Raw genomic sequence first — 25,364 nt, 5'->3', positions numbered from 1 at the left:
CTGTTCTCAATGCAGAAGCCCAGTTCAGGAAGTTGGCACGTCTCTACTTTAGACTGATAAACGTGAAACGTCAGTGAAGTTTCGTCCAATCGGAAACTACCTCGCCCCGCCCCCTTTCTTTGGCTGGTGGTACAACACAGGTAGAGAGAGCGAGCGCGCGCACAGCGAATCAATGCAAATCAGCTGATGGCAGTGGCTGCAGGCTGTGGGTCCCTGGCTCTTACACAGTTTTAACAGTCGGTTAGTTTGGCGTTTACTACTTTACTGCTGGAGCACATGAGCTCGGCTGCCAATGCAGAGAGCTAGCGCACATTCCTGAGGGAGTTTTATAGAGTTGTGTAGCGGCTGACCATGGAGGGCACGACCATAAAGAGTAGAATTAAAAGTTTGCTTCGTTCGCCGTCCATCAAACTGAAGAAGAACCGTCGAGCCACCAAGGAAACCCTGAGTAACAAGGTACAGTTTCTCAACGTGTGTGTTCATCCTCGAGACCAGAGAAAGTTCCTCGTTTTAGTAGAAATGTAAGCAGTTGGAAATCAGAGTAAACTGTGTTGAGAGCGCGCGCGCGCGCGCACGTGTGCTTCTGTAGGCTGCAGCAGACAGGCCAGCATGCGTTCTCACACCGGCGGTGTCCAAAACCACTCGCTACCACACTAGCTAAGTAGTATGTCAAAAACAGTAAACTACCATACATTTTAATACAGTATGGATCTGTGATCTTTCCAACCCTCCTCCAAAAGGGCCCTCTCTTCCTGCATCTCCAACCCAAATCCACGAGTCAGTCTGAGGGAAGGTGGCTCTCCAGGAGAAGGTACGGTGTGTAGTTTTGGACGCAGCCGTTGTCTCCTGCCGAGTTTCCTCACTGAGGTCACCAAGTTTGTGGGTCGTAGAAACTGTTATTTTTCTTTTGTCCTGAAACACTGCTAGGCTGGACCCCGAACCGCCTAGTACAATAAATAGCTAATAGCTACACCATCATTAAGAGTATGTTCACTATATAGTAGATCACTGTATGTGGTTTTGGACACAGCCCTTGTTTCTATAGCCCTTCTCAATAAGGGCTGCATCCCAGTAGCTTATTGACACTACTTTTTCTATTGCCTTATTTTAATTTTTACCTGATGTGGTAGTGGCTGTGTGCATACACACATTAGCTCTGTCCATATAGTTGGGAACTCCATGGACTACAGATTAGGAAAAATCAAGGGCAGCAGACAGGACATGATGTTTGGTTCGGATACTGGGGTGAGTGCCAGGTTTGCTCCAGTTTTGTAGTAACTGGTAGCTCAGTAAACCCTTCTGAAAGGTCTCTTACTGTTTAAATCATGGGCATTGTTATTCTCTCATATGATGATCATGTGTCCACTGTATTTACTGCCTAATCTTTGCCCATTACTGCACTACAATGCAGCATATTTGCTAAGTTGCCTGTGTCTACCTCTAGGTCTATAGATTTTTGTTTGTTGTTGTTGTTGGATATTGTACATCTAAGATATAACTTTGTACATCTAAGTATGTTTATAGCTATAGCTTATGTTATGTGTATGTGTTGGAGGTAGAGCTGGGCAATATGATTATTTAATCATATTGTGATACATTTTGTTATCGTGATAATGTTTTTGTAAGCATATGGAGGATACTGTTAGTGCTTAATTAACACTTATCAGCTACAGGTTTCATTACAAGCAGTGTAATTAGGCTGGTTTATTTAGATCAAGTGCAGCAGATGTTGAGTACAGGAGAGGATCTGAATAGTAGTATCTGTCGCTACTGATGTTTTTAGTCTGTGATTTACATGTGTTGTGATAAATATCGTATATCGCGTAAAGTCTTTAAATGTCATGATAAAGTAGTTTTGCCATATGGCTCAGCCCTAGTTGGAGGATTAGCAAAGTAAGAATTTCACTGGACAGTAACTGCCTGTTTACTGTGCGTGTGACAATAAAAACTAAGTTATTTGGTCAGGATGCTGGTAGAAGAGATGTATAGGATTATGAATATTAGCACTGCAATAAGACATAGTATTTTTTGAAGAGGTCATACACATGTGACCATTACAAAGACGACTGGTGTTGATATACTTTGTCTAGGCATACTGAAGCAAGGTTTTTACAAAATGCTTACAGCACAGACTGTCAATAGTATTGATTGCTAACTGCTGTCAGAGCATAAAGGTCCTTCTTAAATTGAGTAGACATGATTAGTTTAGAGGTCTTTGTGCCTCAGTCAAACATTTTAATATTTAAAAAAAGATTTTGCCCCTGATATCTGCTCCACAGTCCTATGATTTGTGATTAATTGTTTTAGGATTCATGGCTGTGTGCTCACACTCTCTGGTACAAGCAGCCACTCAGTTTGTAAATGTAAACAAACAGTACCGTTCATCCAATTGATGGAGGAAGTCATTGAATTTGATGATTGAATGATAAATGCTGTTTGTATTTGCCACTGGTTCATACATCATACGATCAGTCATAACATTAACACTGACCGGTAAAATGAAAAACAATGATTGTCTTCATCTACAGTGGCATCTGTCAAGGGGTGGATTTATTAGGCAGTAAGTGAACAGTTGGTTCTTGAAGGTGATGTTACAAAAGCAGGAAAAACAGGCGAGTTTAAGGATCTGAGACACTAGGCAAATTGTGATGGCTGGACGACTGGTCAGGACATCTCCACAACATCAGGCAAGTCTTGTGAGATGTTCCTGGTATGCAGCTTACAGGATTTGAGGAATGAATTATAGTGTCTTGGTGTGGATACCACAGGACACCTTCAGAGATCCTGTGCAGTCCATGCCTCAAGCTATGTTGCCAGCACAAGGATAACTTCCAAATGCTGTTGTACCACCCCATCCATCATTAAGACCAAACTTTCAGCTAGTCCAGAGACACTCTCCAGTGCTGTGTCACAGTATGGAATGAAAGTTCTTTCACTTGTGCGTGGAATTTTGTGTGGTGCAGAATGGGAAACATTGGACAAGGACAAGACAGTCATATTCACTATTTTGTGTTGGACACAGCTGGAATTTGGCCTCTGTCTTTAACCTATCCATGCAGTGAACACATTCATACATGCTAATGATCAAACACGCACAGTGACCATGAGCACACGTGCCTGTAGCGGTGGGCTGCTATCGCTGCGGTGCCCGGGGAGGACCTTGCTCAAAGGGCCCAACAGTGGCAGCTTGCCAAGCCAGGGTATGGAACTCCCAACCCTGTCATCAATAACCCCTATCCTAATAGGTTTCTTGACCAGTCTGTATTATGTTACAGGTGATTCTAGAGAAAGTACTTGGTATCACAACCTCGGGAAGCAGTGGATTAACCTGTGATCCTTGCTCGGGGACAGTTGCCTATCCAGCTGGGTGAGTAAGAGAGCAGCATTCATGGAAGAAAGATGCAAGGGATGCCCAGTGTGTTGTGATTGTTGTGTTTTGTAGTTTAACATGTACAACTCTCACTAAGAAGCTTTGCTGCCGTCGTGTTGTTGCTGACCTAATGAGCGTACTGAAGAAAAGGGTATGGTTGAAAAGTGGGAAACTTTGCTGTCCTGCAATGTTTTGTGCTGTATTGACACAATACAGCTCAGAGCTGCTTAATGAACTGCATGCTGAAAAATCTCAGTGCAGGCTCAATCGTTGCCTAACCGCTGCTGTGTTGGCAGTGTTTTCAAATCAATCTCAGTCTTGTGAAGTGCAAGCAGGTCATTAAGAAAAGTCAGAATTCCTTCAAGTATGTGCTTTTTCTTTCTCACTGTTGGTCCTTAGAGCTATGTTTTGATAACCAGTGCATTTATGAGCGTAAGAACATTTTAAAAACACTTTGGTATACTCCTTCCAGTTGATTGCAGCTATTTTATAGTTCACTGTAAAACAGAACACTCTGGAGCTAAACCACCCAGCATAGGGCTGTGGAGCAGTGGAACTGAAGTGATGGAGCTCCATCCAATTCTTTTGGGATGAGTTGGAGTGACGTGACTTATGATCCAAAACAGATCGTCCAACATCACTACCTGAATATTTGGGTTTGCCTGACAGGTTTGTCAGCTGTTCTCCATAGTGTTCAGAAATATGAAGGTTTTGGACCTGGAAGATCATTTGAATGTGACTTGTGGTCCTCTTTAAGGGCTTTTTTGGCTGGTTCTGTGTTCAGCTCTCCGTTAAATCTGTTATGTAAGCACCTGGAGCTGCCACTGCCCTAAATCTCTGTGCTGCTTTTGTGTCAATGTGCCAGGTGTGTGGTAGTGCTGCTGAACCCCAAGAAGAACAGACAGCAACACATAATCAACACATCCAGGTGATGCTCTTCATCATCATGCCTTATTAAGACTTAATGTTTTCTGTTTATATGACACATTTTATATTGTGCTTTCATTTCTTACCCCCCCCCATCTCTACAGGAAAACCATAACCACTTTAGCCTTTTCTTCAGATGGCAAATATCTTGTTACAGGAGAGGTAATACATCAACTTTACACTTTTATTGTTCATTATTCATAATTGTATAATCTGTAATTGTGTGCCGATTAGTAAAAATTGGCCAAATCCGGAGGTTTTGTGAGATAATCTTATTATGTCACTTCACTGGCATTATAGGAAGTAATAGGAATTCTAATGTTTGGGCTTGCTTAACTTGCTGTAAGTTGCTAATGCTCCAAGCATGGTACACAATGACACGGTTCCAGGGTGTCCACCCATCTGCTTGGCGGGTCAACCCTCTGCTTGGGTATTTGGGTTAAGTTTATAGAGAACGGTGTAGCTTATGAAGGCCATGTCTGCGTGCTGATCTCTGAAACTCATTAGAGTAATCCTCTCCATCCATTACCAACCGATTAAAGACTTCCCCCAGAGCCGTGGCTGTGAGTGCGGGGGTTGCCATGGCAGCAGGGGACAGCAGAGTCCCAGAGAGTTTGCTCTGAAGCTATAATGCATGGGAGATGAGTCCCACTGGGCTGCATTGGATGCAGTTGTCTGCAGTTACGAGTTGCATTTTGTCCTCAAGTCAGCTTTGAATACTAATTATTCCTAATGTTCATTCCTTGCAGTCGCAGCTGAAGGATGTCTCTGTGTGAGTGAGCACATCATACTAGATAACAGACATGATAACATCCTGCTTCTAATAGACAATGGAAGCTGAATGCTTTAGGTTGAGGAGTGATCTTGTCACAGGCTTATCTTACTTTGCAGGATGGTGCTGTTGACTTTGACCATTGTTACTTAATTGAATGGCCTCTGTTCTCTCATTGCCTGTGTGCCTGTAAATCTCGGACACAGTTTCTTCATGTTACAGCAGACAGTCTTAAGTTTGAACACCTCTGTTGAAAAGCTAGCAAGTCCTCTACATGCAACAGAATGTGTATATGCCATTTTATGTAAATGCTACAGCATAATATGTATTCATTTAATGAATTTAAGGTATTGGAGACAAATTACACGTAACATTAAACTTCTATAAACGCTGCATTGTCCTCTATGTTCTATTAAGCAAATAAACAGTACCTCACTACAAGTTCAGAATTGAACCTTAAGACGTAACATTTCACAAATGGAAATAAAAATTTTGCTAAATGCAAACATTTGATGATGGTAACTAAAGTCCTGTAGACTTATACTCTATTATAAATAATAACAAAACTCATAGAATATTTTGCATGTAGTCTCACATTTTGTTAAAAATAAACAACAAAGTAGTGCACCATTATTATTACCAATTAAAAAGTAAAAGGAAGCATTTGGAAAATCATTGATTAAAAAAAAAAAAAAAAAAGGTAGAAAGTAAGTTTTTGGGTCACTTTTTCCAACATGAATTCAGCATAAACAAAAGCTACATGCAAATCCGATCCCTATTTACTGTCCCCTACAAACAAATGTCCACATCACTATTATAGGGAACAGAATTCAACAAGGCAGTGAACCATTTCAGACAGCTCATTGTGTGCGAGAGCTCACTGCTGTACGGGGTATTCCATGCCTGCTAGGGTAACCCCAAAGTAGTTCACTATGTAGTGAATAAAGCACGGTTTTGGGTACAGCTATAGACTACATTTTCCTTTTAATGAAGAATTTCTTCGGTGTATGCTGTGTACTCCAGGACAAAGTCTACGCCATTAGAATTGATCGTTTCCAATCAGTCTGAGCTTTCTGATCAAGTATTCACTTCCTATCTGCCTGGTCATTCTCACAATCATGACACTAGGTGTATGTTTAGTTAATGTACTTACACTTTATTGATCTCTTTTCATAGTAGCGTTTGCTGTCTAACTATGCCTTATCTGAGAGCAGCACAGATGGAGGGGGTTAAGGGCCAATGGTACAACATCCAGTCAGTCCTATAAGATGAACCCACAGTTCTGAAAACTGGGTCACCTCTCTTGCCACAAGGCCTTTTAGCCCATTCTTCTGTATGTAACCGTAAAAAAACCTTCCAGCTGAATTAGCATGACTGCTAGACTGGCCTGTGGTGGAGTATTTTGACCATTATTTTTTCTTCTTTTTTTTTTAACTCGAGTAGGCAGTTAGCAGTGTAACAGTCTTTTACTGCTACCTTTCTCATAGAGTGGTCACTTGCCTGCGGTGCGAGTGTGGGATGTGGCTGAGGGGTCTCAGGTGGCGGAGCTGCAGGAGCACAAGTACGGAGTGGCCTGTGTGGCCTTCTCCCCCAACAGCAAATACATTGTCAGTGTGGGCTACCAGCACGACATGAGTGTAAATGTGTGGGCCTGGAAGGTAGGCTGAACTCCTATTACCATCTACATACGGTCTCATTCACAGCATATTGCCAGGTGTCTTATAATAGACACTGGGCAGTTGCTGAATTACACACACATATGCACATATTTATGACCTCTTCTATCAAAGGGATTTGTGAGGGAATCTGTAAATGGGATGTTTCAAATGTGGACACAGCATGGCTTGTTTCACACCTAGTTCGAGTTGTCAGTATGGGGTAACATGCCATAATTGTTGTTCTGCAGTATGGTAATCAATGATCTAGAAATTAAAACACTCAAGAATTCCTCAAACCGATCAAGAACAACTGAACTGTATGTAATAGTGCTGAATGAAGGGACCTTGTTTTGTTGCTCTTGCAGAAAAACACATTGGTGGCTACTAACAAGGTGTCCAGTAAAGTGACGGCAGTGTCTTTTTCTGAAGACAGCTCCTATTTTGTGACCGCTGGGAACAGACATGTCAGGTTCTGGTATCTGGAACCCTGCAACGCCAACAAGGTACAATTTACAGTAGAACTATGGGTCTGAATAATTAATAATAAAAAAATGTAATCACTATCTGGTTAGCTCATGACTTGAGTCGTCTCTTTGTTTAATGAATTTTTAGTCTAAACAGCTCTTAAGTACAAGGTATTTGTGAAAAGAGCTGTAAGATAATAGACTTGCATAAGAAAAGAGGAACAGCAAAGGGAAAATAACTGAAATGCAGCAGTTTCCAAAAGAGTTTACAAAGCATTCAAATATGCAGAGAAAATTGGGAACTGTGCAAAACCTGGTAGACCACCAAAACTGCTCTAATTAGATGAAATTCAAGCTTCACTTTCACTTCAGATCTAAAAACAATCCACAGGCGTTTCTCTTTATCTTTCCACTGCGGGGATCGGATTACAATTACAAGTTGCTGAATAGAAGACACAAGACTCACTGAAATGTTTCTGGTTCAAGATGATGAAGCACCAACCTGCTAAACATGTTAAAAGGCCTGTAACACACTACATCAACAAAAGACAAGTACTCTACTCAGCTAAGACCCTAAAAAGAAATCTTTGATAACAGGAAATACACTAAAATGTATAGACACAACTAAACTTAAAACCCTAAAAGTAGGTACATTTGTTTGAAAGAAAAACTTGATCTGAAAAATATTGATGAGAAAAGGAAACACACAGGATGTTTGGAGCTGTTTGCATTCTCATAACAGTGGAGTGACCACTTCAAAAGTCCAGACCTTAACATTATTGAATGTGTTTGAGATTATTTGGACGGTAAACTGCTACGACTAAACTTCATTGTTTGTATTGGTCCTTTTTTGTTTCCCCTGATGCTAAAAAAAAAAGAATGACTATCATTTTGATGACTGGAAATGAGGGAGAGTTCAGATTTTTGCACAGTACTGTCTGCAAGACCTTGCTTTGCCGTGTATGCACTGTTTTTTTTTTTTTTTTAGTGCTATCTGTTCAAATTCTTCAGCATTATGTTTAACACCATGCTATTGTCTTCTCAACCTTCTACCCTCACAGCAACCTACAGCCCCTGTTCCTCTGCTTGGCCGTTCTGGCCTCTTGGGGGAACTACAGAACAACTTCTTCTGTGATGTTGCTTGTGGCCTTGGTGAGAAGTCCGACAGCACCTTCTGCATCACTTCTTCCGGGCTGCTCTGTGAGTTTAATGAGAAGAGGATGCTGGATAAGTGGGTAGACCTACGGGTGAGTGCCTGCAAGAGAACCTGTTCTGTATTCATTTCAGGGTTCAAGAACCGCTTATATGCACAGTGCAGCCCTTTGAGTCAGAAGAAGTAACGCTACATGAAGTAGTGGCCCAATTCTAGCTCCATTACCTCTGCATTCCTAGTGTGACATTAAAACTTTGAGGCTAGCTTGGATTGTTGGGTGGCTTTTGTGTGGGGTGTTTGTTCTCAGACTGTAAATTGTGTACCTGTGGCGTCTAGACTTTAAAATCAGTGCTGATCCACTTGGCACAGGTTATGTGCTCGTTGTCCTGTTCTTATGTAGGGATCGCAATAAGATTAGGGTTAGATGTCGTCTCAGAATGTGGTGTCCAAAAGACAAGCGCCTCTTTAGAGTTCAATTAGGTCAGGCGTGATGGGATTAAATAATGTGCCACTGCTTTCCCTTTAAAGCTTCTTTATTACTGTTGACTGGAGTGGTCATAGAATGTGGTGTTTGCTACATAAAGAGGTCAGAAAGCATTTCTTATGTATGATAATTTATGTTAGAATATGAGAGGTTAACTTCAAACATCCAGCAATTGTGTGTCAACCTAGCAGTGGACATCATTTTGTGTACCCTCCTTATTTTTCTTTTTTAAAAGAGAACTAACAGGGACCTATTTCATCTGTATCTCAATAAGGTTCTGGATTAAAGTTTCTTGAACACAGGGGAGAGTTGTTTGAATAGCTGTTGAATGTTTAATGCTGGTTTGAGCCAGGATTACTGGTGCGCTGGCTGGCACTAATGGAAAATAACACAATTTTTTGTACCAGAAAACAGTTATAAGGATTTTGCTTTCAGGGCCCCTGAGCCTGTTGTCCGACTGTTAAGACTGTTAAGATATTCAAACCTATTCAAGGCCAAGCAATAGAAAAACATATGCTTAGAACTAGGGATGCCTCAATAATTTTTTTGTCCCACCCTCTCCAAGTACCCTAATTCTGACTGCCCGTGTCGTGATGCTCCGATCTCGAGTCACTTGGTTGGATTGGGCTGTCCCTACTTCTAATGCTAAATGGCCTCTGAAGACCCGTCTCTTTAAATGTGTATTAGAAATGCATTTAGTGTGTGTGTGTGTTACCAGATGAGGATACATTTTTTAAAGGTGGACAGCAAAGCACTTTTGCTCTGGATAAGAGTGTCTGCGAAATGCTATAAATGTAAATGTTTAATGATGTCTGGTGTCTCGCTGCAGTCAGTGTAACTTGCCTGAGACTGTCTGCAGTCTTACAGTGCAAGTAACATAAATAGTACACTTCTAACACCTACGGTTGTGATGTAGCTAAATCTTGGAGAGAAGTTGTTCGACATTACTGAGGTTTCCCAGGGCAGGTCTGTTTCAATGCGCTGTGTGTTTCTCATAATTACCCCCTCCATCTGCTTTGAATCTGTCTTTCTGTAGACGAGTAGAGCACGGTCCGTGTCTGTGACTGAGGGGCTAATTTTCTGTGCCTGTGCTGACGGAATGGTGCGAGTCTTCAGCCCAACTGACCTCCACTTCATCTGCACCCTGCCACGCCCACATCACCTGGGCACGGATGTAGCCGCAGTCACTCAGGCTAGGTGAGTCCAACCAGAGCCTCTTTTTGCAGGCTTGCAGAAGATTCCCCAAAAAGTCAAACATACACAATTTTCTGCTCATGTTGAACGCAGTCAACTGGCCACAGCATGCCTGACGTCTGAAATATGATTCTTTAGTTTTGCAGGGGAGCATCGTTTTCTAATAATAGAGTTCTGTGTAATGCAAAAAGGTGTTAAATGACAGATCTGTATTAATTACATACAACATTTTATACTACAATAACCTCAGCTTCAGCTAAATATGGGGGGGGGTTAAAAAAAAAAAATAAATAAATAAATAAATCATGCTTTGTCTTAGTGTTGAAGACACACTAGTCTTACTCCTTTCTAAAAACACATTTTAATGTTGAAATATTTTGTCAGAATTGTGTCCTTGGACTAAAGGGGTATAAAGCCAATACAGTAGACAGTTACTCCAACAAAAGCAGGACCATTTTTGAAGACACCATGAATCTGCAGGTGTCCCAATACTTTTGTTCATGTTGTGTGTCACTAGCAGATAAAAGTCAATTCTCTGCTTTTCAGTCACCTGTTCTCCAGTAAGCCGGACAGCCGCTACCCTGATTCAGTGGCAGTGACCTACGATCCTGTTAACCTGTGGCTGTCCTGTGTGTACAATGACCACAGCCTGTATGTGTGGAATGTGCGAGACTTGCAGAGAGTGGGAAAGGTGCACTCTGCTCTCTACCACTCTGACTGTGTGTGGGATCTGCAGGTAGATACTTTCACACTGAGCCAAACTCACGTTTGTGACCTATTGTTTAAGTCAGGAAAAATGCATGCAAATATTCCCTTTTTGGGTGTATTTTACGGTACTTCTCTCTTCTTTCCCAAAACTATTGTTGAAGTTAACCTGAAATCAAAATGCATGATCCTTATGCACCTTCAATTCCTAAATCATCAGATCATTGTAAAGACTTTTTTGTTAGGGTTTTTTTTAATGACTATATTACCAGGGTTAAAGATTTATTGCCAAGATACTGTTGTCAGTTATTTCTTTCATGCAGTTTTTTGGCAAATAAATATTTGTTTAATATGCTATTGCAAACTGAAATATGAAACATTATAAGGTGACTGTTAATGTATTCATTAACAACAACAACAAAAAAAAAAGTTATTTTAAATAATGTGCGTTCTGAACACCTGTTCTTTAGATCTACCCTAAATCTCAAGACGGGACACAAACTGGGCTTGCTTCTTCAGGACTGTTCTTCAGCTGCTCTGCAGACAACACTGTTCGCATGTGGAACACAGAGGCACACAACATCCCAACCCATGCTAATGTTCTTAGCAGTGTGAGTCTTCTGTTAAGGGCAGTGATGCCTTTACTTCTTTCAGTACCTCTGCTGCGGTTTTGTCCAGAAGATGGTGCTGTAGCTCTGAGCCAGTGAATCTTTGTGCCTTAGGCACCTCTCAGTAGTCTTATTCTAGCTAATGAGACAAGTTTTGATCTATAATACAAATTCTCATATTTTCTTCTTTGCTTTGTAGGATCTTTGGAAGGTCATTTACATTGACAATAATACAGAACCCTCACTGGATACAGAGGCAACTGTGAGTAACTGCACAGAGAAACCTGAGAGCCTGGCTGCAGAGAGCCGGACTGGCATCAGAACTATCTGTGTGAGTCCAGATGGCAAACACCTGGCCTCTGGAGACCGTGCTGGCACGCTGAGGTAGTGCACACCTCTGTTTAAAGAACTTTTAATACTTGATCTTTAAAATAAAGCATTGTTATGGCTTAAATGAAGTTGTATTGGGATGTGTTTTGCAGAATTAAGTTCATGTACATGTAGACATGTTTGTCTATGTATATTATTCATGCATGCCTGTCATTCTTATTACGTTTTTATGTTGTTAGAGTTCATGATCTCAGCAACATGGAGGAGATTCTGAAAGTAGAAGCCCATGACTCTGAGATCCTGTGCCTGGAGTACTCGAAACCTGAGACAGGTTTGTGTACACGAGTGTGTTTTTTTTTGCTGTGGTACATTTTTGGGACCAGAATGCCCTGACTTTGTAGGAAAAAACAGAGAGCTAAACTACAAAGTCCCACAAAAGTGGTGCTTTTCACTTAAGTACTAAAGCAAAAGCATTTAATTTAGGTTATTACCGAGGTTACGATTAAGGTTAGTTTTATATAAAACCACTTGTGTTGCCGATGTGTTTAAAAAATGGTAATATGATGCTGGTATTTCTGGTATATCCAGTAGATGTGTCTAGTGGAATAGCTATAGATGATTTCATAATAACTAAGAACGCTCAATGTTTAATGTTACATCAATAAAAGTAATTTATTAATACAATTTATAAGTAGGTAATTAATGTATATTGATCATCATGGTAATTTGCCAGAGCATGACTAAGACTAAAACCTGAAACTGTGAGAACTCCCAATAATTTACTTGAAAAGTTTTAGCATTGTAGAGAAAGATACTTTATGTAAATTAAAAGGTTCAAACACACACCTTCTTATTTGTTACATTTAAATCAAAGGTATCTACGATTGGTCATTAAAACATATCAAAACTGAATACTAATGATTAAACAGAAATCTTTGAGCATCTTGATGGCGGCCTTCAGCAGAACATCTCAGCCTCCTGAAAAACATAAACAACGCCAAACCATCTCCAAGGCTGTGTGCCCTTGTCTCTGTGATAGCACTAGACAGAGTTCATACGGATCATCTATTCCTCTGAATTATCAAGTAGTGAGTTAGAATATAAATTTCTAAAGCAAAAAAGAAAGGTAAATGTAAGGGAGCGCTTGGAGGGAGGGTTGTCCCCAGTCATTCGCTTGAATCACTTCTGAACATGAACGTGACATTATTTAATTAAATCTAAAAATATTCTTTAGTTTTTTTTCCTGTTAGTTTAGAATATTCCCATTTTACAAATAATGCTTGAATAAAATAATTGTCAAGTGATTCCAAACTTTTGTGTGGTTGGACAGGAATTAAGCTGTTGGCGACAGCAGGCAGAGATCGGCTGATCCATGTGTTGGATGTCGAGGAAGATTACAAGCTGCTGCAGACTCTGGACGAGCACTCCTCTTCCATCACAGCCGTTCGTTTTACTGGTGAGACTTTTTCATATGAGGCATGTGTAAATATGCGCTGGTAACCATTTAAAAAAAAAAAAAATAAAAAAATAAATAAATAAAATTCTAACTTGAGGGATTGTCGTACTTCCACCTGTGATTGGAAAACATTTGAAACATTTTTCTCTCACTCGATCTACTAATGCAGCTAATGAGGGGAAAGTGAGGATGATCAGCTGTGGAGCTGATAAAAGTTTATACTTCCGCACTGGCCACCGGGTGAGTCTGCTCTGCTTTAATTGCTTTATTTTCACTTATAATTTCCATTTTGATTACAAATAAGGTTAAAAGAGTGTTAAAATGTACCATACCTGATCTTATATTTACACACAGTTGATTGGACATTCCCAAATTGACCCCTTAATAGCTGCTATTTCTGCTTCTGTAATATGCAGTACACACATTCCTCCTCTCCTGACAAAAGTTGCACCAAGTCAAGTGAATTGGCCATGTCACATGTCTTTCAACAGAATAAAACCACATTTATTGTGGATTTTAGCAAAAGGTAAAATCCTCCTTGAGTATGAAAAGTGATTTTGCTAATCATCATTTTTTTCTCTCTTTCCAAATGTTAAGACTTTCAGAGGAATGAAATTTAAACGCACGCACCATGTGGTGAGAAAAAGCACTCTTTACGATATGGATGTGGATCCCACTTGCAAATATGCAGCTGTAGGCTGTCAAGATCGAAGCATCAGGTGTGTGTGCAGCATCTCTCTTCTGTTTTGTTCACAGTTTCCTTTATGTTTTATAATCTGCATATTGCATAAATGTTTCTCTGCTTCTAAACATGTGAGTTTTTTTCTGTTTTTTTCTTTTTTTTTTTTTCTTCCCCCCCCCCCCCTCTCCCTTCTTTCCTCTTCTCTGAACAGAGTGTTCAATATAAGCAGTGGAAAACAGAAGAAGTCCTTCAAGGGCTCTCAGGCTGAAGATGGCGGTCTTCTTAAGGTATGCTGACCTTTACCATAGTAAGTCACACATTGTGCTCAATTAATCTGTGCTGAATTAATGAGATGGATCTTTTCCACAGGTCCAAATGGACCCATCTGGCCTGTATGTGGCCACCAGTTGCTCAGACAAGAACTTCAGCCTGTTGGACTTCCGCACTGGAGAGTGTCTGGCCACCATGTTCGGTCACTCAGGTAAAGGCTTCATCTACATCATTCTGGTTTCAATAATCAAGCTTTTGTTCTACCCCTCGCTGGTAAAAAAAAGAAATTTTTTTTTGGAATGGACAAAAACGGCAGAAAACAGGCAAACATGGAGAAAAAGCAGATAAAATACAGTCAAATCAAGAGTTTCACTTTGAAGACTGTAAACTGTTCTGTTAACTTTTGAGAATATGCCCTTAATAGTGCTTAGATAATGCCAGAGGGCGCTCTGGCAAAAAAGGATCTAAACTGCACTGGGCTTAAAATAGCTGATTCTAAGATTCCGGTTAGTTAGGAAATCTTAATTCCTGACTAGTCTTAACAAATGTTAATGGGTAGTGTGTTCTCTCCACATGTATGCTTACAGAAATCATCACTAGTATTAAGTTCACCAGTGACTGCAGGCATTTGATCTCTGTGTCAGGAGACAGGTAAGCCTTTTAAATATATACATTTATTATTATTATTATTATTATTATTATTATTATTATAATATTATAATAATATTATATTCTAACTGTGGTTGGCTTGCAGGCTTCATTGTTTGATTATTTGCTATTGGTTGCAGTTGTATATTCATATGGCGTCTTGCACCCGAGCTGACGATTAATATGAGACAGCGCCTGGAACAACTGAAAAACTGTCAGAGCAGCCCAGCCATCACAAACTCTGTGTTCAGGTAAAGAACAGGCAGGTTTGGACTTCTGCTTTATGATTTATAGATTAACCCTTGGTGGTCTAAAGTGATTACTGTAATTATGAGTAACATTACTATAATTACATAGCATGTGATTTTTGGATGAACCTTTAGAAGTCAAGTTATTACTGTGCTGTTATTGTAATTGCATAACGAATGGTTAAGGAATTTGATTTACACTCCATGCATAAATAGGTTCAAGCCTGCATTTCTTTGTCAGGAAACAACACTGCAAATATAGAAATGAGTGTGTACTGTAGAACAGGACTGTACACACTAACATTTTCTTTACATTTAAATCATAAGTAGAGAGACCAGAATACCTCAGGTAAAAGAACGAGCATCCATCGGTCTCCAAAATGTTATAAGGCCATTTATAAAGATTTATGGTTGACAGCTTTCTAAGGCCAAACTACAGTTTGAGCCTAATTGTCCAAATGGAGAAAGCTTAGAACAGTAGTCAGTCTTCACAGGAGTGGATGCTCTTCCGAAATCTCCAAGACTTCAGTGTTTCACTCAATCATCAGATAAATACAGAGTATGTATGATGAATGTAAACATTGGACAAATGGCACGGCTTATCTCAAGTTAGACAAGAACCGCTAGATCATCTGGAGTTCTGGAACAGATGAGTGTAAACTGGAAGCCCCCCCCCCCCCACACACACACACACACCAGCCATAATTGGGTCTAACTGTGCTTTTGAAAGTAAGAACCTCATATCAACTGTGAAGCATTGTGGTGGTAATGCAAAGGTCAGGGTTGGAAATGCACATGGTTGCATAATCAGGATAAAAACAGTTGCAGTAAAAGTAAGTAATTGGGTAAAAAATATGGTGATTACGAGCAGAATAATATTCTAGCTTAACAAGGAAACATACTCTTACCGTGTGTAGGTTTAAAAAAACAAAACAAAAAACAAATATAAACATTATAATAATGCACTTAAATAGCCAACATTTACAAAGTGTTGTATGTTTCGTTATTGGAGGACATAATTGTTTCTTAACAAGAATTGATGAACCCTATATGCTATGATGTGCCTTTTGGGATGTTTTTTCTTTTTCTTTCACCAGAAGTGCTTCTACAGGCAGTTTGGAGCTGCATAGTGCGCCATCTTTACAGACATGCTCCTCAGACAGTGAGGAAGATGAGGAAGAGGATGACTATGAAGAAAGATTTGAGGAGAACCGGACTCAAAATTGTGAAATCCATTGTGCATCAATAGAAGATGATCTGGGTAACTCCAGGCTTTCTTAAGTCACCTGTGCTATATATTATTTATTTTGTTGTTTAAACAATAATAATAATATTTATTTATTATTTAAATATACACTATTGGTGATTGATTTTATTGTGATGCAGGTGCTTCTGATGAGGGCAATGACTGGGACTCCTCCGTCAAGGTCAGATTTATTTATTTTTATTTTTTTGTTCGGGTTTTATGAACTTCTGTTTATTATAACACTTCTGTTTTTGTCTAATGAGCTTTAAGCTGGTTGCATGACCTAAATCTCCAGCAAAATGTTTTGGTTGTATTTGATAAAGGTTTAAGGTTTAATTTTGACCCAGCCAAAATTTCCTCTTGTATTTAAGATTCCTTTGCATTAAAGCCTGTAAACCATGAACAGAACTGATCTGTACAATAGGTTTGTATATCCATACCCTTGTATCATTCCTGTTTGTTTTATCTAGTTCCAGAAGTCTTCAACAGGTTCTTGTACATCCGAGGCTTCACTGCTTGAAGCACCGCGACCACGGAGGCGCTGGTCGTGCAGGGTTGGCTCCCAGGAGCTAATGGTGAGGTCTATGCTGGAGCTTCGGCATCCTGAATCTTTGTCCACTCCCGGCTCCCCCAAACCTGGCTACACAGCTCAGCTCTGCCGCCAGCTGGCCAGTGGCAGTGGCAGCACGGTCAGCCTGCAGGAGGATAGCGTGAGTGCACTAGACCACTGCTTTTTACAGTTAGTAGTTAACCAAATGTCTATGAAATTCAATTGAAACTGTTTGAATTAAAAGCAATACATTCTGTTAATCCAGACATGTTATTTCTTTATTTGTTCTAAGCTTTTTAATAATTTTTTAAATAACACACACAGAGGCACATACATTTCACTATCCTCCAACATTCATTCAACATTATGAACAAAACAGAACTTCGTCTAAACCTAAAGCCTCTTTTTAAATATACTATGAATTCAGTAAGCTCTTTTTATCCACAAACATGGTAAATAGTACAAAACATTAGGGCTTATAAATGAGAAAAATACTAAAATTAGAAGCATCATGTTCTACATAATGATATAACAATGTAGAAAAGTAGCATAATGATGACTGTAAACTATTTTTGCCTAAGTTAAGTACAGATGTAGTGTAAAATGTACAGCAGTTATGATGTTGAGTCATTTTGGGACCAAAGGATTTTTTTTTTTTCTTTCTAATCTCTTGCCTTGCTTCACTCTCACATTAATCCAGCAGTGGAGTAAGAAGCGGCGTGCTCGTCCTCATTCTGCCTGGCTGGCTCCAGCTTCGTCTCCTGAACCCGAGGGTGTAGTGCTGTACCCTGAGCTGTGCCCCAGCACAGACAGCCTGCCGGGAGCCTACCAGGTGCAGGGGGAGGAGTCCCAATGCCAGCACAGCCACATCCCAGACAGCGGCAGCTCCACGGGTTATGGCAGTGGAGGATCCAGCCCGGAGCAGGGCCGTGGAGGTCTGAACCACACTGTGATTTAAGCACATATAGTAACAAACAGGAAAAATGCTAAAAATCGTAGCTTCCTCACACAATAAAAAAATCTGTTAAGACACTCTGATATTATTTGCTATCATTGTGAAGTGTTCTAATGTGAAGGGCCACATGCATTCTGAAATAGTATGGACAAAATTGAATTAACAGGAAAAAATGAATTCTGCAGTTTTACTGCACTTTTACAAGTGCACAAAATAAATCTGATGGCCCAAAAGAATAGTGTGACTCATCGAACATTTTTCACTTGCTCAAAGAGGTGTTTGTTAAACCAGACCAATTTTTATTCTTTAGTTTTTTATTATTACTTTTGATGATATGTTGCAAAAAAAAAACAAAAAAACAAACGTGTAAGGCATGTGAATTCAGGTCAGGATTTCATTATTCATATTTGTATTTTTTAATTTGTTTGAAATTTAGTTTAAATGGATTTAAGTATTTCTGAAAATCATTTTTTTGCCCAATTACATTTTAGTTATTAGTAAATAGGTTAGTAATTGCTTTTTTCTGTTTACTTTCATTCTATTGGTGACCGCATTTGTACAGCTTTAACACTGTAGCATTTTATTTATGTTTTATTTTTTTAAGCTACAGTTTGGAAAGCTGCTCAGACTTTGTTTCACTGCAGTAACTCCACTTTTTATTAGCACATTGGTTTTATCTACTCTTCTGCTCACATCTTTCTCTCTGCTTTGATTTCAGTTGACACAGAGCCAGTTAGCACTGATGAGGAGAATTATACACATGAGGAAGATGGCAGAGGATGGCTTAACAAGCCAGAAAGCCCAGTACGAGAGAGCTTCTTCAAGGAGCACTTTGACACACTTGCTGAGACTGGTAACATGGGTCAATCATCACCTACATGTTGATCGTCAGTACAAATTCTGATGCTTGATGTTTTAATACCGTTTTGCATTGTGTTGAATTTTGCTCTCAAACAGGTAATCAACCCAAACCCAAAGGCAGCATTTCAGCACACTTCCTTGCCCAAAGCTCCACCTCCAGGTTGAATTAATACAATAACCAAATATGTTAAGATGACGCTGTCTCTCTAGATGCTCTTTGCTCTGTTAATTTTGCATATGTTATATTCAGGGAACATTTTCTGTTTTTAGAAGGTCCACTCCGTTCCTCTCCAAGACCGGCAGGATATCAAGCAGAGGCCCCAGTGCTGAATTTGAGCCTGTTATGTCTGCAGTATGCCCCCTGCATGAGGAGAAGAGCCAGGGCACAGGTTTGGAGAAAAAAGCAGAGAGTAATCCTCCACAGCTGCGTGCAAAGCCACAAAAGAGGAGTGGTTCTGGGGCACATCCTGGCAGGGTGGCAAGTCCGATTGGCAAGCCATCAGCGTTTCTTCTGAAGTCCATGTCTGCACAAAATCTAACAGCAGACAGTAAGTTGAAGTGCTGTTGTCTTCAAATTACTGAAGTCTATGTTCACATACCCATACTCCTCACTGTGCATTGGTGTTTTTCTACCAGTGCACAGTGCCAGGAAGTTTGACGGAAGTTTGTAAAAATGGGCACATGCAGGTCAGGGCAGAGAGCTATATACATTAATGACTGATTAACTGAGGTTTGTAATGTGAAAGTAGCATAAGGCCTGTGCACACGTGGCATTAACATGCATCTGATGTTATCATAAGTGTACAGTGTTAAGTGCTGCTGTGAACATGGTCCAGTGTGTCTCTGAGAAGGAAAAGATGGAGACACATTTGAGACCCATGAAAATTAAGACGCATTATCTCTTGTCCATTTATGATCATATTACTCGAGAAGGATGTTAATATCAAGTGTGAACATGGTCCTAGTTAGCCTTGTTTTTTTTTTTTTTTAGCTTGTTTTTGTTTATTATAACAAAGCAGTCAAAAACTGTTGCTATGTTTTCTTTGAAGGTCGGAGATCCGTAACCCCATCCCGTTTGAAGCGAGAGTCTCTGCCACCACTGCCTCAGCTCATTATGGCAAAAAGTGATTCCAGAGGACATCTTCACCACCCATCCTCAGGGTCCACCTCACCTCAGCCCTGGGAAAGTCCTAACACCAGCCGTCATCTCAAAGCTTGCTCCTACATGAGCCCCACAACAAGTTCCATAGCCAAGGTCAGCCGTGCTGCATCCGTCGGAGATGGCCTCCACCTGGGAATTGCAGGTTGTGAGGCATCGTCATGCTCAGGGCCTTCAGCTTCACCTACCAGTCCATCTTATGCTGCTGCACCTCGTCTGCCATCTCCTTCCACTCCCCTTCCTGGTCCATGCAACCAAAATGAATCCAGGTTGAGCAATAGTGGGTCTCAGACTCCGCCACCTCAAAGCACCAGGACCCGGGTCTTTGGCAGGACGAGTAACTCCGAACATTCCAGCAGATCGTCATCTGCAGCCAGTACTGAAGCTGCTGTGGATATTAAAGACTGTTTTGCAAGAGCTGCAGAACATCACATGGATGCTGGCTGTCAGATGGAAGCTGCTAAAAATGTGTCCCCTCACCTTGCATCTCAGCCAATGTCTGTGAAAGCCGGTCTACATCCTGAGGGTGTTTCCCAAACCCAACAGCACGAGCGCCCCCTGTTGGCCGTCCAAGCGTTTAGTGTGGAGTCAGATAGCCAGACTGATCAAGGTTTGCACCGCCGACGTTCTTCCTCTTTCATCCTAGCGTCTGTGCCCTTTCATCTTCCTCTTCATCAGTGTACAGCCACTCTTTGGCCTCGCTGCTATGCTTCTCCTCATTCTGTCCATTCATGTATGAACCATTATCCTCTGAGAGGTGAGTTTCATATTCATTCTCTCTCTGTGTTCTTACTGTTGAATATTTCTACCTCACCTAGTTTTAGTCCAAACTTTCTACCCAACATCTTAAAATCTACATGCTGTCAGTCAACAAGACCAATTTTCCTAAGATTATCTGGTTTCCTGTTCTCCAGCAGAGCCATTAGCAAATCTGGAGACTTGCAGACAGGCTGCAACTGAGCTGTGCAACAATATGAAGAAGGCCACCCAGCTTTACAGAATGGTGAGAGAAGGAGCATGAGTTTATAGTCAGAAATGACTTTCACTGCTGTTACAGTGTACAATGTACAGTTCTGGAAGTCTTTCTGTTTGTGCACTGGTTCCCCAGGCATTCTTAAAGTTATTTGACTGTAACATTGAGATCATTGACAGCCTAGTATATGCCTAGCTTGCCTGCATTGTTGTAATATTACTGTAGTGTATTTGAAATAAGCACTACATACCTGTATAATGTAAAAGCCCCATTACATATTAGACACTGTCAGGATGGTGGTGGGACATAAGTCTTAATGTAAAAAAATGTGTGCCCTTACATATTGCATTGCAGGTGAGCTCCTGTGGTGGGCAGGTGTTTGCAGAGCGCCAGGAGATGGAGCATGTGCTGGCAGAAGCTCTACTACTGGTGCGATCTGAGCTAGAGGCCATTTCCAGGCCTGCTCCTGTGGTAGGAGTGGCTGAGGGAGGCGAGCGGGTCTTATCCCTGCTGGAGCAGTACTCTCAGCTTCTGCTGCAGTCTCTTGAGAAGAGACTTGATCACAAAATCTAACCTCGCTGCTTCAGGACGAGAGTAGTGATTCTACAGACATTAAGGTACTTGCACTTGGAGCTGTGTAAACCTTCTCCTGCCAGAATGAGAATTGAGAGCTCATTTAGAGAGCTCAAGGTAGACATTTTAATGTTTTTCATTTACTTTCTTAAAGACTTTTAGGCAGCCCCCCCCCAAAACCACTGAACATTTTTATAGTGTTTTATAATAATAGAAGGGACTTCTCCAATGGTAATTACATGTTTGTTGTCTATAAGTGTGCAGATGTATGTGTTCTGAGCTACAAGCTGGGTTTGTATTTTTATTTATCAGAGTTTTAAAGTGTCTTAAATTAAGTAAGTCTTGATGTAATCAAAGTCACCAGGCCTTGATGTTACTGAGAGGATGTACGTTTGTGTGTCTGTTGATGTTTGTTCAGGCTGTGGTTTGTTTACTGCAGTTTTCAACTGTTGCTCACAGTGATCTTATTAATAAAGTGAGATGAAGACTGAAGACAATCCGTTTTAATGAAAGTTTTAAACTTTAGCCTGTAGTCGATTCATGTATGATAAATTAGTAATAAAACCTCTTTTCATTTGCTAATACATTATTTGTTGATTTAAAATTGCTTACATTTTTATAGATTATAATTCAAGGGGAAAACAAACAACGGAAGTACAACACAGTATGTTTTTGATGAGTGTATGTATGTGTATATCCAGCCACACTACTTTTAGATTAAAAAAATAAAAATATAAATAAAGCGACACCCTAAAACAACCATTTTTGGTTGGCACCAAACATGGTTCTTCTATGGCATTGCTTAGTGAATCAGTTGAAGCACCTTTTATTTTTAAGAGTGCAGAGCAATGTTCAGTTGAAACCGGGAGAGCGTTAGAATTGTAAGCTGGAATGTGGAATGTGGAGTGTCCGAGCTACTCTACAGCAAATCATCATTTTGTCCACCGGAAGGCTTGTTTAGTCTCAATAGTGAATATTTGCTATACATTGGGTGGATAACTGCAGAGGATTAGGTCAACACTATAAACCATTGAGACACAGTACAGTGCAGAGGGCACAGACAGTGTGGCTCATCAAGCAAGAGGTATCTTTGGCTCAGGGCAGTGTGTCCACGGTGACTGAAGTTAGAGTGACGTCGTGCAGGATGTTGATACGGTCGATTTGGTTAACCTCTCTGATGCGATGCTTGAATTCAAACATGGGTGTGTCATTGACCGCCACCTTGAATTCATTGACTGTGCAGAGGATCTTCATCTACAGAGGAAGAGGAGAGCCTTGTAAGCCTGTAGTTATGTGCAGAGCTCATCCCTACATTCAACGTAACATTGAACTGAAATGATCTCCTATTGCTTTAGTCCGTTACTTAAGCTTTTTTGGATAATTCTGGTGATTTTCCCCCTATTCGAATCCTCCCAGTACGAATGAAGGATCAGATGTTCTCTCTCATACGTCATCAGCAGAACCCACTTTTCTCAGTCTCTTACCTCAAAATAGTGTCCTGGAAGAAATGGAAAGGGTCCCAGGAGGTTCCGTTCTTCCTTCCCCCACTTTTCTCCCAGCTTATGGTTGCGGACAACGATCTGCTTTCCTCCCTCGTTGAAGCGTGGGTTAATATGCAAGGCGATGTCATTACCACGCAGGAAATTCACAGTGAACCTGTTGCATGCCAAAAAAAAAAAAACAATGAACTAATAAATGAAATTCCTTGGTGTGGAGTAGAAGCTCCAGAATGGCTTTGGCTGTGTGTTCACTCACATTTTAGCATCAGGCTTAACCTGCCCTCTTATTGTAAGCATCAGCTTGTCATAGATGCCTCTGGGGAAATTCATGTTGAAGGGCACTGACTGAGACCAAAACAAATGGAGAGAGTTTGGGGTTAGATTGTGATCAGTAGCAGGATCAAAAGATAAAGGTGGGTGATATGGCACATTGTGTAAAAAGTACATAGTTGGTCAAAAGAATCAGTGTTTCTAATAAAGGCCAGTTTGGTTGCAGACAAGTGTATCAATTGATGCTAATTTGCTCATTAAGATGCAAGATGACAGAGTGGTATAATAATAAGGTTGCTAGATATTGCTTACTTGGCAACATTATTACAAACAGACATGTTTAATGTCCAGAATTCACCAAGTTTCAAAAAGTGGATAATGACACACATATGGTTAAAAAATAGGTTAATATATTTAGAAATTACCCAATGCCTGTTCATGTGAACCCCCCTCCCCTATCACTAGCAATGCCCCCAACACTAGGAGTGTGAAGACTAGCACATGTCTCCTCTGATACATGTATAGTCCGCCACTGCCTCTGATGCAGCGCCACTAAGAAGCCAGGGCTGCTTCCCAGCTCAGATACAACTAACAGACGCCTGTGCTGTCCACAATCACGCTAGGAGTGATGTGGGGAGGAAGTGCCATCAACCCACCCTTAAGAGAGTAAGAGCAAGGCTCTCACATACTCTGGCTGCTAATGGCAAGCAACATGACCTGGAATTAGACCAGCTATATTAGGATACTTTCTAAACTTGCTGAGATAATATATTTATATATTTTATTCTTTAAATGGAGACCTCATATTGTCATATTGCCCAGCCCTTCTAATTTTCTAGTTAACTATAGAGAAACAATAAAGTTACTCTTACATTTTATTGTGGTGAAAAAGTAAAACCTTCAGTTCAGTATCTTACCACTTGGCTTGTGGCTGGAGCTGGTGGCCAAGGATGCTGCTGGCTTCCAGTGGGGCCCTGACCAGGCCAGCCTGACTGCCCAGGGTTTCCAGACCACCCTGGATTTTTGGGAGTGGGTAGGTACCCTGTGGGTGTAGGAAGTTGTGCAGGCCAACTGGGCTGAACTGGGGTACTTGGCTGAACTGGCTGGCTTGGTTGGGAAGGTGAGACTGGTTGACTGGGTTGACTTGGTTGGCTCGGTTGAGTTGTTGGAGGAACAGGCCAGCCTGGCTGACTGGGTGGTGTCTGGTTTGGTGCCCAATTAGGTGCACAGGGCTGCATTCCAGGCCAAGTGGGCTGGTTGGACTGCGCTGGCTGAGCAGGCCAAGTGGGCTGGGTGGGCTGGTTGGACTGCGCTGGCTGAGCAGGCCAAGTGGGCTGGTTGGGCTGAGCAAGTTGAGCTGGCTGAGCAGGCCAAGTGGGCTGGTTGGGCTGAGCTGGCTGAACAGGCTGAGCAGGCCAAGTGGGCTGGTTGGGCTGAGCAGGCTGAGTGGGCTGAGCTGGCTGAGCAGGCCAATTAGGCTGGCTGGGCTGAGATGGCCAGCACGGTTGGCAGGACTGACCTGGCCACATTGGTGCTCCTGGTTGCTGAGTGCCCTGGCAAGGCCATATACCATTACCCTGCTGACCAGACGATGGACAACTCATTGTGCTTGAAAGCTGTGGGTCAGGGAACACAATGGGGTTAGTTTGATGGGTCGGCACACCGTAAACTAAAGATGGACATATTCATATGGTATAGAATGCATACTGGCACAGAACATAAAGCTGTAAGATTGTATCATTTAATATGGATTGACCGCAGACAGGGGATAATCTCTTGCACTAATCTGTATAACCACAAGAGGGCTCTGCATGACGTGTATTAGAAGCTGCTGGCCTTGAAGTTCTGGACCAGTTCAGAGATTGGATTTGCCTTTCGGTATCATATTATTTGCACGGTCCATTATACGTAGATGCCTCATAGATGCTCGCATAACATTCAACCAAATATCTGTTAAATGCAACTGGAATGGAATCTAATCATAAACCTAACCCTCTGTGGGTTAGGGTTAGGTGTAGGGTTATACCCAGTAGATAATCATTTTAGTTTTACTTGCTGTTTAGTTGCATTTAATAGACATTTAGTCTAATGTTGATTAAGCGTCTACAAGGAATCTTTAATAGACCATCCAGAGAGCATGAATATGAAAAGTGTCAACTCCTCTACTGACTATGTGCACAGTTGAAAGAATGCTGCCTATAACTGGGAATACCCTCTTTAGTGAACTCACCAATTGCTCTCCTGTTTTCTTCATTTCTAAATAAAGAACTAATGTTGAAATCTATTGCATGTAGAATGTGTAAGCCATT

At 41.0% G+C, this 25,364-nt stretch overlaps 2 protein-coding genes across 2 annotated transcripts in view; one reads left to right on the top strand and one right to left on the bottom strand.

Moving 5' to 3' along the window:
• Window positions 1-351: 351 nt before the first annotated feature.
• Window positions 352-21,286, top strand: LOC140577048 (mitogen-activated protein kinase-binding protein 1-like). The gene is made up of 29 exons (XM_072696830.1): window positions 352-456; window positions 3,276-3,367; window positions 4,236-4,298; window positions 4,402-4,459; window positions 6,557-6,727; window positions 7,093-7,235; window positions 8,261-8,438; window positions 9,865-10,025; window positions 10,569-10,758; window positions 11,198-11,338; window positions 11,535-11,719; window positions 11,905-11,996; window positions 12,996-13,121; window positions 13,291-13,361; window positions 13,719-13,840; window positions 14,015-14,090; window positions 14,173-14,284; window positions 14,661-14,724; window positions 14,862-14,972; window positions 16,067-16,230; window positions 16,356-16,396; window positions 16,686-16,925; window positions 17,466-17,700; window positions 18,439-18,582; window positions 18,678-18,741; window positions 18,852-19,129; window positions 19,631-20,497; window positions 20,655-20,743; window positions 21,068-21,286. Exons 1-29 carry the CDS (start codon window positions 352-354, stop codon window positions 21,284-21,286), a joined length of 4,602 nt encoding a protein of 1,533 aa, XP_072552931.1.
• Window positions 21,287-21,774: 488 nt separating this feature from the next.
• LOC140577039 (uncharacterized) overlaps window positions 21,775-25,364 on the bottom strand; it is a 4,143-nt gene continuing 553 nt past the window's right edge. Inside the window, exons 2-5 of the mRNA XM_072696818.1 lie at window positions 23,973-24,671; window positions 23,042-23,130; window positions 22,771-22,942; window positions 21,775-22,540 (exon numbers count right to left, since the gene is read on the bottom strand). Of these exons, the coding sequence (XP_072552919.1) occupies window positions 22,382-22,540; window positions 22,771-22,942; window positions 23,042-23,130; window positions 23,973-24,659 (1,107 nt within the window). The 5' untranslated portion in view covers window positions 24,660-24,671 and the 3' untranslated portion in view covers window positions 21,775-22,381. The remainder of the gene's footprint in view (window positions 22,541-22,770; window positions 22,943-23,041; window positions 23,131-23,972; window positions 24,672-25,364) is intronic.

This window comes from Salminus brasiliensis, chromosome 1, assembly GCF_030463535.1.
Source record: "Salminus brasiliensis chromosome 1, fSalBra1.hap2, whole genome shotgun sequence".
NCBI classification, from domain to species: domain Eukaryota; kingdom Metazoa; phylum Chordata; class Actinopteri; order Characiformes; family Bryconidae; genus Salminus; species Salminus brasiliensis.
This window is presented reverse-complemented; position numbering and strand designations above follow the sequence as displayed.

Coding starts and splice junctions, on each gene's coding strand:
- LOC140577048 (XM_072696830.1), top strand. CDS start 352: ATGGAGGGCACGACCATAAAGAGTAGAATTAAAAGTTTGCTTCGTTCG. Junction 10,759..11,197: donor ACTGTGTGTGGGATCTGCAG/GTAGATACTTTC, acceptor CCTGTTCTTTAG/ATCTACCCTAAATCTCAAGA. Junction 13,841..14,014: donor TGTCAAGATCGAAGCATCAG/GTGTGTGTGCAG, acceptor TTCTCTGAACAG/AGTGTTCAATATAAGCAGTG.